Raw genomic sequence first — 10,936 nt, 5'->3', positions numbered from 1 at the left:
GCACTCAACCAACACCACGCATGAGTCAGGTCAAAAACCTCTGTGTCATTATTTGCAGGCACCCACACACACAGAATCTGAAATGTCACAAGATCTTATTACCATTATTCATTTAAGCAATATAGCCAGAGTGTGACAGTTATTTCTGTCAAGGTTTAATGGCTTAATTACTAGGCTTGGCTAGCAACTACCTTCCTGGTCTAATTGAAAGTTTAGCTGGTGGTTACAAGTACTGTACAACCTGTCCAGAACCCTACAGCACACCAGTGCTGTAGCCTAGGTTTTTCAGACAGTATAATATAATTATTCCCTGCGCGACATGCACACGTATAGGCTATACATTTGAAATGGTTAGCAGATGATAATATACGCATTTTCAAACGTTTAGGCACGGTATACTACGTACTGTACTGTATATAGCGTAGCGTAACGGTAAAACACAACACCGCAGCACACACAAAGACCAGATGGAGAGCACATATTATACTCATTTTGAAGTACCACTGCACTGGTTGGTTGCCAGTTAATTTTAAGATCCTTTCATTTTACATTAAATCACTAAATGGCAAAACATTGTGATTTCCTAAAACCTATGGCAGGGCTTGACACCAACGCATGCCCGCCTGCCCAGGGCAAGTAAAAATAATGGTCGGGCAAGAGAAGGTTGCTACCGGGCTGCCCCGGTGTGCATTTTGAGTGGGGATACAACCGTTCGCGAAAACACAACACGAGATATATCTGTCTTGAATGTGGTCATTGCATTCCGCCTCCGCGTCTTCCCCTGCTTTCGAGAGCCATAGAGTAAGACAGAGTTACGACAACTACGTTCACTTCATGGGGCCAGTCCAATGTCGTATTTTATACATCGACTTCTATTGGCGAAGAGCATTGCGAACAGTGACAAAATCCTGGACCGGAAGTTGGCAGAATGCATTGGACTCAGGCAACAGCCCAGCTTTAATGATCTTAAATCCCTTTTTTTGGTGACTATGAGTAGCAGTAGGGGCAAAAGTGGCGCTATGAAACAGAGAGAGAGATAGTGCTGCACTGTTGCCTGCTAATATATGAGAGGAGAGAGAGAGAGAGAGAGAGAGAGAGAGAGAGAGGGGGAGTTGCACCACTCAGTTCACACGGGTGTGATTTTATATAACACTTATGCCATATCACAATAGCAAATATCCTTATGTATGTCACTCTAGTGTAGTCTGTTGTGTTGCCTTTCAATTATTGTGACTATACTTTTATTAGAATGACTACCAGTGGGTTTTTCTCTTGAAAGCATGAAATCATAGCAAAATAATTATGTATTGGTTAAATAGAGCAGGGGTTTTCAACTGATTGTGAACGAGGGACCACCACCCTGACTTAGAATCAACCTGTGTTGGGTGGGGATATGGCCTAAGAAGTGCTTTTGTAAGTTAACACTTGCATCGGATCCCATGGTGTATACATCCCACTGTTTCTCAACCGTTTACTACTGGTAAAATGTCCTAATAATAATGACTCAACCAGACAATCCGGTGCACTTTCCCCTTCTTGAGATTCTAACTCTTTTTCTGTTGAATTTCTAGAAATCCAACTCGTCAGTAAATGACTACATGGATGGACTCATCATAGGTCACCAGGTCATTCAGTTCACGGTTTCTCAACTAGTGGAAAGAACATTTAAAACAAATCAACAAATCCTACATTACTAAATGCATGGTCAGGGACCACATGCAATACCTCTACGGACCACCAGTGGTCCACGGACCACCTGTTGAAAAGCCATGAATTAGAGTGAATACATTTCTACAGCTTATAGAACTGAAGTCAAGTTAAAACTCTTAAAGAGTATCTCTCTCATTCAGAGAGAGTACTACAGACACCTTCATCACATAGTGGGCGTTGCATTTCCTTTGTTTTCATAATAGGTGTCTTTCACGCCTCAGAGTGTGACTGTCTGTTTGATGATCTCTGACTGGGACCAGAAGGAAAGGGAAAACAACTAGCATAAACAACAGTTTTTACAAAACCTCATTGCTTATACATCTTTCTTTGAGATTTACATTAGACAATTAAAAACCAGAACTTTTCTCCCCGATTCCAATCTTTTGAAAAGCATGTGATCGGAGCCGATTTCTGATCACCCGATCCGATCGGGAAAACCCTAGTAATAGTACAACATAAACATTACAGAGACTTTAGTTGTTACTGTACCATACTTTAAAACAGTTGTCATGTTGCACACATGCCTAACATTGGTGATATTTTCGCCACCCTCATTGAAAACAATGTATTTCAAACTCCAGCTTGTCACTGTCCACTGTGTCCAGGCTGCATGAACAGCGGTCAAGCACTCAGTGTTCTGTCCCCTCAATGTCGTAACTCTGTCTTACTCTATGGTTCTGCTGCTTTCTATCTCTCTCTCCCTGCCTCTCCCAAGGCCCGCGCAACACTATGCGTGTGTGCGTGCATTACTGGCCACTTTAGGTGTTGCAGCTACATACACATACATAGCTCTACAAAGGAGTGGCTAGCACCACTCAAAAATAAGTTAAAATGAACAGTAATGCAAAATGTACGATATATTTTGGGGGCATGTGGCCACGAGCACAAGAAGAGGGCAAGAACATGACCTGTACTTGCCTAACGGGCAAGTGCCTCTGAGACCTTAGTGTCAACGCCTGCTATGGTATTGGTTCTCAAAGTGGGGTCTGGGGATCCCCAGCAAAATGTATAAATATCACAAAAGTCTATTTGACTTGGCTATACAAGCTCACACAAAATATCAAATACATTAATTTAGAGGTCCTTGAGTGAGCAGAGCCAAGCAAAACAGACATCATAAATTTGTCTGCCTTTCATGATTTTCAAGGCAAAACAGAAAACCTTATCAACTCTCTGGCTGCCTTCAATTACCATGCTTCAAGGCAAAAAGAATACCTCATGTCACTGCTTAGAGAAGTGCTAATGCAACTCCGGTTTTTGGTTTTACTCTCTCTAAAAAGGGATTTAAAATGTTATGCTTACAGCCTTACAAGTGTGTTGTTCCTATCTGCTTCCATGGAATATTACAACTTTTGTCTGAGGATCTGGTTTGCTGGATACGTTTTTGAATGTGGCAACATTTCAAACTCAGTTTAAGGATTGCAATGGATCAGGTAGCATAAACTTTAAATGTCATCATTATGAAAGTGAATTTTGGCAGAGCTACCGCTACATTATTAAGCAAGGGAGGAGGGTGTGTTGCACTCTGCACAGAGCTGATGCAGCCAGCAGACGCAGCGCACGTGACTACACACACACAGTTTACACCGCACCACCACGGTTTGTTTTGCTTCTGTGTCTGATGAACGTGAACGAATGGGTGAGGTGATGACTTTATAAACTGTATGCGCAAAAATGCGGGGATTGTGAAATCGCATGTTTTGCGCGGAAATGTGTGATTATTGCAGTGAATATATGCACTTTTAAAAAAAAATTACCCCATAATCTGTGCCATTTGGCTGATTATGCAATGAGTTATGTGATCGCATAATCGCGTTTTTTCTGGACGGGTATACGTTATTTCATCCATGTTCACTCCAACTGACAAATCCAACTGAGAGGGAGATCAACCAATGGAGATAAAAGATAAGAGTTAACCCATTGGTCTGGACTGAGGCCAATTTTAAAAAAAAAAGTATTATAAATCCTAAAGGTTTTCTGAAAGACCTATGTTTCTATGTCAGTGGTGCTCAACCTTTTCATGTCAAGGACCCCCAGAATTATCTGTATTTGGCCGGCGTGGACCCCCATCTGAAAATATGTTTTTCCAGGAACCCCCCAGAAGCAATTATTTGAGTTAAAAACATTCACTCTGAAAGAAAATATATTCTAAGATTTGTACCACATTTTCACAGCAGATCTACAAGCTCTATGAGCTTGTAGATCTGCTATTTTTCAATAGCTAAAGTATAACATAATGCTTAAAACACCAAAAGGGGTTCCCGTCCTGTTAAAGGATCAACGGGAACAAAAACCAGAGAAAGAGGAATGCTCCGAGCATTCCAAACTAAATAACGGAGGAGAGGGCGTTAGAGGTACTGTACTTGAAATCATGTCTACAACATTTTAAAAGCCAACATGTTTGGAATGGTCTTCATCAGGGCTCATACTTGCCCTGATTAGATGAAGACCAGTTGCTGGTCGATGCATGTTGGCCTTTAACATTTTTTAGCGGTAGTCACCGCTCCTTTACATGACGATGTGTCTGTCCGTTTGCATAAGGACCGTTGACCCTAATGTTTACACTATACACTATACTGTACTCTACCATTAAAAGAACATGCTATTGATTAGGTTCTGAATTGCAGCTTTAAGGAGAAAGTGTGTTTTCATGAGGGATATTTAAACAGGAGAGCAACTCACAGCATCCAGCGCTGCCTTACAGTATAACCATTCAGTACACTGAAAGCAAGAGACAAAAGTGACAATAGAGGGTATGCGCAAATCGAGTGGCAAAGTGACAGGCAAAGAGAGTTTAAAATTGTTTAATGCCGTTTAATGCAATTAGATATGACTTTTCTGTTTGGATGTATGGGGCTGTCAAGGCCAGAAAGTAGTTTTTAGCCACTCAGTAGGCATTCCTGCATAACTTCCTGGTTTGATGATGTCACACGCATACCCTCTATTCACCTTTTTCCTAGGCTGTGTGTGCTCCACTTCCTGTCGATTTCATTGGACATCATTGGTCATCTGACCAGTTTCATTGGATTTCATTGGATCAAATCGACAGGAAGTGGAGCACACACAGCCTAGGAAAAAGGTGAATATGTGATGGCTGATCCTGCAGCCCAAGCCTAATTATTCCCACAGCAATGAATGACTATAGCAGCTACACTGTAAAACTTCTGAGTGCTAATTTAACTCTGAGAGTACTAATGTAGCCAGGTTACAATTTTCTGTACTCCCACGAGTTACAGTACAATTGGATAAACGGCCTTAAGAAATTTAAACACTAGATTTTTACTGTGCAGCATGTATAACATACTTCTTGTATTCTGGTTTACCTTGGCACCTGTATTTTGGGCACAATGGAATAAAACATACAGTTTATTGTCATTCATGTCTGACTGATATTGTTCTCTTTAAATTATCTAAAATCTAAGGGTGCTGCTGGAAGAACTTCTATTCTCCAAAATTGCTAAACAGGATCATACCACCAGGTAAAGACTGAAAACATTATAAACCGTCAAGTGAATCATTAATGTTTTGGTTGGTTTGTGCCAGTCAGTGTCATCTTAATGATCACAGTAAACTAAAGCTAGCAATTTGCCAAAGCAGAAAAGTAGATTGGGACAGTCAGGGAGTGGCAGTGAACTGTGTTCATGTCTGTGAAAATAAATAAATAACATCTGCGAGTCTGCGACCACAGTCAAGTGAAGTAATAACAACCAACCGTTTGACACACTGCCCTACAAAAATCATTTTCAAAAACAGGCTCAGTTAAAACAACTCAGGCTTGACAAGCATAGGAAGTTCAGAACAAACAACTAACATGATAGTGAACAGTCAGGCCTTGGTCATTCAGTCACACTAGGTGTCCTGAAGATGCAGTTTGGCATCCCACCAGCAAGGCAAGGGGTCACTGGGTCAAGGAAAGATTAACCAAAAAGAATAGGATACTAAAGTACAGTCTAGCATTAAAAGTCCAGAATACCTGTCAAATAACACCAGACATCACTACAATACGTGATGGAGCTAGAATACTAGACCGCAAAACCTCTCAGAAGAACCAAACAACATCCAAATAAGTGGGCAGTGCACCCAAGTTTTTCAGCCACCCTGACACTTGCAGTACACACTAGCTCAGTTGTTTGCTCAAAGCACAACAATGGGCTGGTAAAAAAAAAAAAAAAGAAAGTGCACCTGCATTCTCAGCAGATCTACAAGCTCACAGTGCATCAATGCCCGACACATTTTGAGCTTGCAGATTGGCTTTTCCCCCCCTATTTTTTAAAATGTGTGTTGGAAGGGGGGGGGGGGGGGGGGGAATTGGTTAAACATATTATATAATTGGCCTCTGTATTGGGAAATGAGTGCAGAGTGCAGACACAGTACTAATATACCGGTAGTAAATTTAAAAATCAAACCTGTGTGAACTGAGCGGTGCAGAAGAAGTAGGTCGGGAGTGGCATATTGTCAGTACCTGGTAACACATGGGATTCTGTCCCCGTTACAATGCGCTAGACCCAGGGAGATGGATTGCTGAGGTGGAGCGCACCACCTACCATCAGCTCCCATTACTTCCTGCATGACTTGCCGCACCCAAGCTGTGCTACTGAGTTGGCGGTGCAACTATACTTGTATTGTGATAGTTACTGTACGGTACAGTTGTATAGTTACTTAGTTATACTTGTATTGTTAATAGTTATATTGGTCAGTGTGAATGGGCCGCTCAAAAGTGCCATTCGGCAGTCACCCAGCGATGTTGCAGCTGTTTTCATACCCTAAATGGACAGACGTTAACATAGGGACACACAAAGTCAGGCATACTTTTTTTTATACTTGTAATTGTATATATTGCAATTACAATGTGTGGTTGACACGGGCAACTCCAGTGTGCCTCAGTTGGCCTACTGAAGTTGTTTGGGAACCACTGCTCTAGCTAACTGAACTAATGCTTACACCAAAGCATTAGTAAGTCAGTTCACTCCCTGCCTACGTCATGCTTTGACTACAGATTAATTAATCCAGCAGCCGCCAGCCAGCCAGCCAGCCAGCCATCCATCCACATGCAGCACCATGGACCTTGAAATGAGGACTGTAGGGACCATGGCTGCTGCTATGGAAACATCACCATGGCCACACAGCTCTGTGGAATCAATGGACAACAAGGCCTTTCTGGAATCAGAGATTTGTTGCATCACAAGATGGCATCCTGCTGTTGTCCTCCACCACCAAACAAAAAGCAAGCACAGTGACTGCACTGTGCACTGTGTGCAGTCATGCAACCAGTTCCATAACAACACAACATGACTAATTTGTTTTTCATGATCATTTTATAAAACAGCGATGAGGCGGTGAGACAATTACAAAAACATGGCATGGTATTTTTTTATTTTTAACTTTTAATAACATTAAACATTTTAAATAACATTTAAATAAAAATGCTCTGCCATCAAACCACGTAACACGGCAGGCGGTCAAGGGGTCAGATGGGTGGACTCACTGAGATGTCTTTTCCAAATGGGCCCTGATTCAGAAAAGGTTGAGAAGCACTGTTCCAGTTCTACAAGGCATTCCATTTACATTTGTGCACAACTATATAGCTATAGTTAAAGCAGCACGCACACGTAGCGTTCCTCTACCCCAGATTTGAACCCGGTTTCCTGTGCAAATGCTGTCCGTATTCTACATCCTCGATACTCTACCATACAGATTGGACAAAATTTAATTGTATTCATTAAAAAAGTTACATAGGCCCAGCCTGCTCTGGTAGCAGTTCAGGCATGTCACATTGTCATGTTTTGTGCCTTGTGACAATCAGGTGCAATAATATTTCTTTAGTGACCATGGAGCTATGAATGACTCAGAAGTTGTGTTCACGTTCACTCTTCGATTGGAATGAATAGACTCCAACCTGCTTCCCCTCTCTTCAAAAGATGTCCGCCCACTTCTCAAAATGGTTAAAATACTATGAAGCTACAAAGCACCATAATAAAGATATACATGTACGGAAGAAATAAGAGCCAGATGTTTGCCAAGCCCTATATAGACAAAGAATAATTTAACCTTCCTTGAGTCTTATCTGCTCTGGAAGACTTCCAGAGCAGAGATTAACTGAAGACTTCCAGAGCAGAGATTAACTGAGGTTAACTACTTCAACAGTAATGACAATCCAAATAGGATCACTACCCATGACCCCCCCCCCCCCCCCCCACACACACACACACACACACAGTGTAAAGCTGACCTTTACTGACATTTCAAATATGTTGATCTGACCTCATCAAACCCTGTACACTCAAGACATGCTCCTTATATGGCCAGTACATTCCATGTTGATCTGACCCCCCATGCCAAAGCACCAGCGCTCGCCCAGCAGTCTGCCGTCAACAAGGCGGATGCGTGCACGTGACCCGTCGCTTCTCGCCCTTAGGCTTAAAATTTCCTTCAGCATTAATAATGTATCTATCTATCTACCTGGTAGGTAAAAGTCTGATACTTCAATGACGAGTCTTATCAAAGTATAGTAATTTACAATAATATTCGTAAACTCTCTCACTCACACACACACAGAAGTCACAACACTTCAACCACACAGTGGGGGGGCACACACACGCACACACACAGTTCTACATGTGAAACTGACAGCAGAAATGATACAGAGATTCATCAATGCATTATTAAGCACTTCAAATCTTAATCTTTCATAAAAAAATCACACCCGTGTGAACTGAGTGGTGTAAGGTTTTATATAGCATGATCAACTGTGGTCTGACGTAATGTCTGACGTAATGAAATCACACAAAATATGTTAAGTAAAAAAAGCTATCATTTTTGATAAATGTATGTATCACACCCGGATGTGATTTCACAACTGGCTTTTTTTGCGCAGAGAAAATGACCACGGTTGCTACGGTCATCCAGTTCACCCGGGTGTGATTTAATTACGTCAGAAATTATTTTGAACATAGCAACCATGGTCATTTTTTTATGCACACAAAAGCCAGTTGTAGGAGTGGTTTACACCACTCAAAAATAGCAGTTCTGCAAGTTTGCGCTTGTATATCTGCCATTTATAATTAATTATTTTGTGAACATTTGATTATAGTTTAATATCATGGCAAAAATAGGGACACTGGCACTGGGTTCCAAAGTATTAAACTCCAAACATCACTTCCATATACAGTGAGTAGACTCATTCAGAGGCATTGCAACAGCGCTGTTTGCATGATATCCTTACCTTTGCACAGTGTGTTATTATGTTATGTATGATGCACAGTATGTGTAAATGTATGCTATGCTATAACCTTCTATCTCTGCTGTACATGATCACCATGAAACACACCGCTGCTTCCGCTTCCCGGGTCGCGGAGCATTCCATCTGATCACACTCCCAACAGGAGGGGAGAAACACAACCCGGTGCGTCATGTAACCAACCAACCTGCAGCCATAATGGCCTACTTAACCGCCCCCACACGGACCAAACGGTTTTTTGGCGAGTCCCCGAATTAAAGCCAGTACGGCTTTCTCAGACAGAGTCACATGTTTATCGGTTCTACCGGCACGACCCCCCTTCGGGCGAAGGTCTCGGTTGTGCAGCTCCACTGAAGGTGACCTTCAGTTCAACCAACTGCCGTCTCCTGCATGCTGACAACATGCGTGCGTCACAGCCTAGCGCGCACTATGCATGTCACATGCGTGTTTACCACTGTTGTGAAAGGCTGCGAGTCTAGTGTTTTAATGGCACTGGTTAATTGGTCTAAAAAGCAAACAAACACACACATCCATACATGCTAACTAGCATCCACTGTAGCTGTCATGCAGCTGTCTCCCCCTCTCTCTCAGCTACAACTGGTGCAGTCAAATGCAACTGTCTGTCTACTTGTCTGCCTGTCTGGGCAAATAAATCATTATCAATCCATGAATTAATCAATCAATATTATTTACCCTTCTGCCGAATGGTAAGAAGTCACATTATATTAAACGTGATCTGCGTGGTGGACCAATGAAGCAGGCTAGTGCGTACACACACACGGGTCTCCCATCTCGGTTAGCCGGCTACCTTAGCAACATGCTAACGTGAGAGTTGGTGCAAGGTGGAGTGAGTGTGTTTGGGGAGTCGGACTGGGGACGATGACTTTTAATGTTGACCACAACGACATCAATTCATTTACACCTCAGAGGATCCGACAGCATATACAACCTCACCGCACAGCAGGACATGTAGTAATCTTTGACGTGTTTTACTTTTACGCACTGACACACATAGCTATCAGGAAATGCATTTTTGCAGAAGATGAATGAACCGTGATGACGGACCAGGAGAAGTGCATGGACATCCACGACTCAAGTTCAACTAAGGATACGCCGCCGCCGCTTGCCGACAAGAGCAGATCTACAAGCCACGACGCCTTGGGTCATCTTCGCGTGTAGATCAGAGCTCTTGTCGGCGAGCAAAGCAACACCCTGGCGTTTTTTAAGTGATCAAACTCTCGTCAAGGGTGTGTTATATTATAACCTGGCTGGCTCACCGCAGCAGGAGGCGCAAGGGTCCTTCGTGGTTGAGGTGGTGTTGGATTCTTTAGCGTCATGGTGGCTTCCTCCTCCTCCATCAGAACTCGGGTCCACCGGGTTGCAGTTCGGCACAGACGCCGGGATGTCATCCGTCTTGCTCACCATGGTGGTCTGGTCGGCGTCTGTCAGTCAGTGTCCGTAGTACTACAGCGTCGGCAGGTAGGTGCAGGAAGGTTTAGGCAACAGAAAAACCCGTTGCGCAAAAATAAATCAACTGGTCCAAAGTGTTCCTAGCTAGCAGAGTCCGGCCAGACACACAGAAACGGGGTAGGAAGAAGGAGATTACAAAAACAAGTGTGTCAGTGAGGAAGGACAGTGCTGTACGCTGATCACACGTGGTTCCAACCTCCTCCTCCTCCTATTGACCTCTTTGCCTTTGCGTCTCCATGGTTGTGGTTCCTCCCCCAGAACGTCTGGGGACGGCAAGCAAGAGGAGACAAAACGCGCACTAACGGTACAGAATGAAAATGCAGTAATGAAGGCTGATGGAAGACAGACAGACAGACAGACAGACCTGTGGGGAACTACAGGTAAAAGAGTAGAGATAATATTAAAATGAAAAAAGAAATAAATATTATATAATAATCAAAAAAATAGTTCTGACCATAGCCACCTGCACTTTGTCTGACTGAGTTTTAACAATGTAGGCTATGTTTATCTATCTTCAAA

At 42.7% G+C, this 10,936-nt stretch overlaps 1 protein-coding gene across 3 annotated transcripts in view; it reads right to left on the bottom strand.

Annotated features, from left to right (window-relative positions):
* The window catches only part of cluha (clustered mitochondria (cluA/CLU1) homolog a), a 40,157-nt gene extending 29,468 nt beyond the window's left edge, over positions 1-10,689 (bottom strand). The window contains exon 1 of one of the 3 annotated variants that reach the window (XM_079514209.1): positions 10,225-10,689. In XM_079514209.1, coding sequence (XP_079370335.1) covers positions 10,225-10,372 — 148 coding nt within the window. In that variant the 5' untranslated portion in view covers positions 10,373-10,689. Of the gene's footprint in view, positions 1-8,932; positions 9,022-10,224 lie in introns of those variants that run through there. The other 2 variants (XM_079514210.1, XM_079514211.1) reach the window with 2 other exon arrangements.
* Between the last annotated feature and the right edge of the window lie 247 nt (positions 10,690-10,936).

Source organism: Electrona antarctica, assembly GCF_951216825.1.
Source record: "Electrona antarctica genome assembly, chromosome: 11".
Taxonomy (NCBI): domain Eukaryota; kingdom Metazoa; phylum Chordata; class Actinopteri; order Myctophiformes; family Myctophidae; genus Electrona; species Electrona antarctica.
Note: the sequence above shows the minus strand (reverse complement) of the source record. Positions and strands in the feature narration are given on the sequence as shown.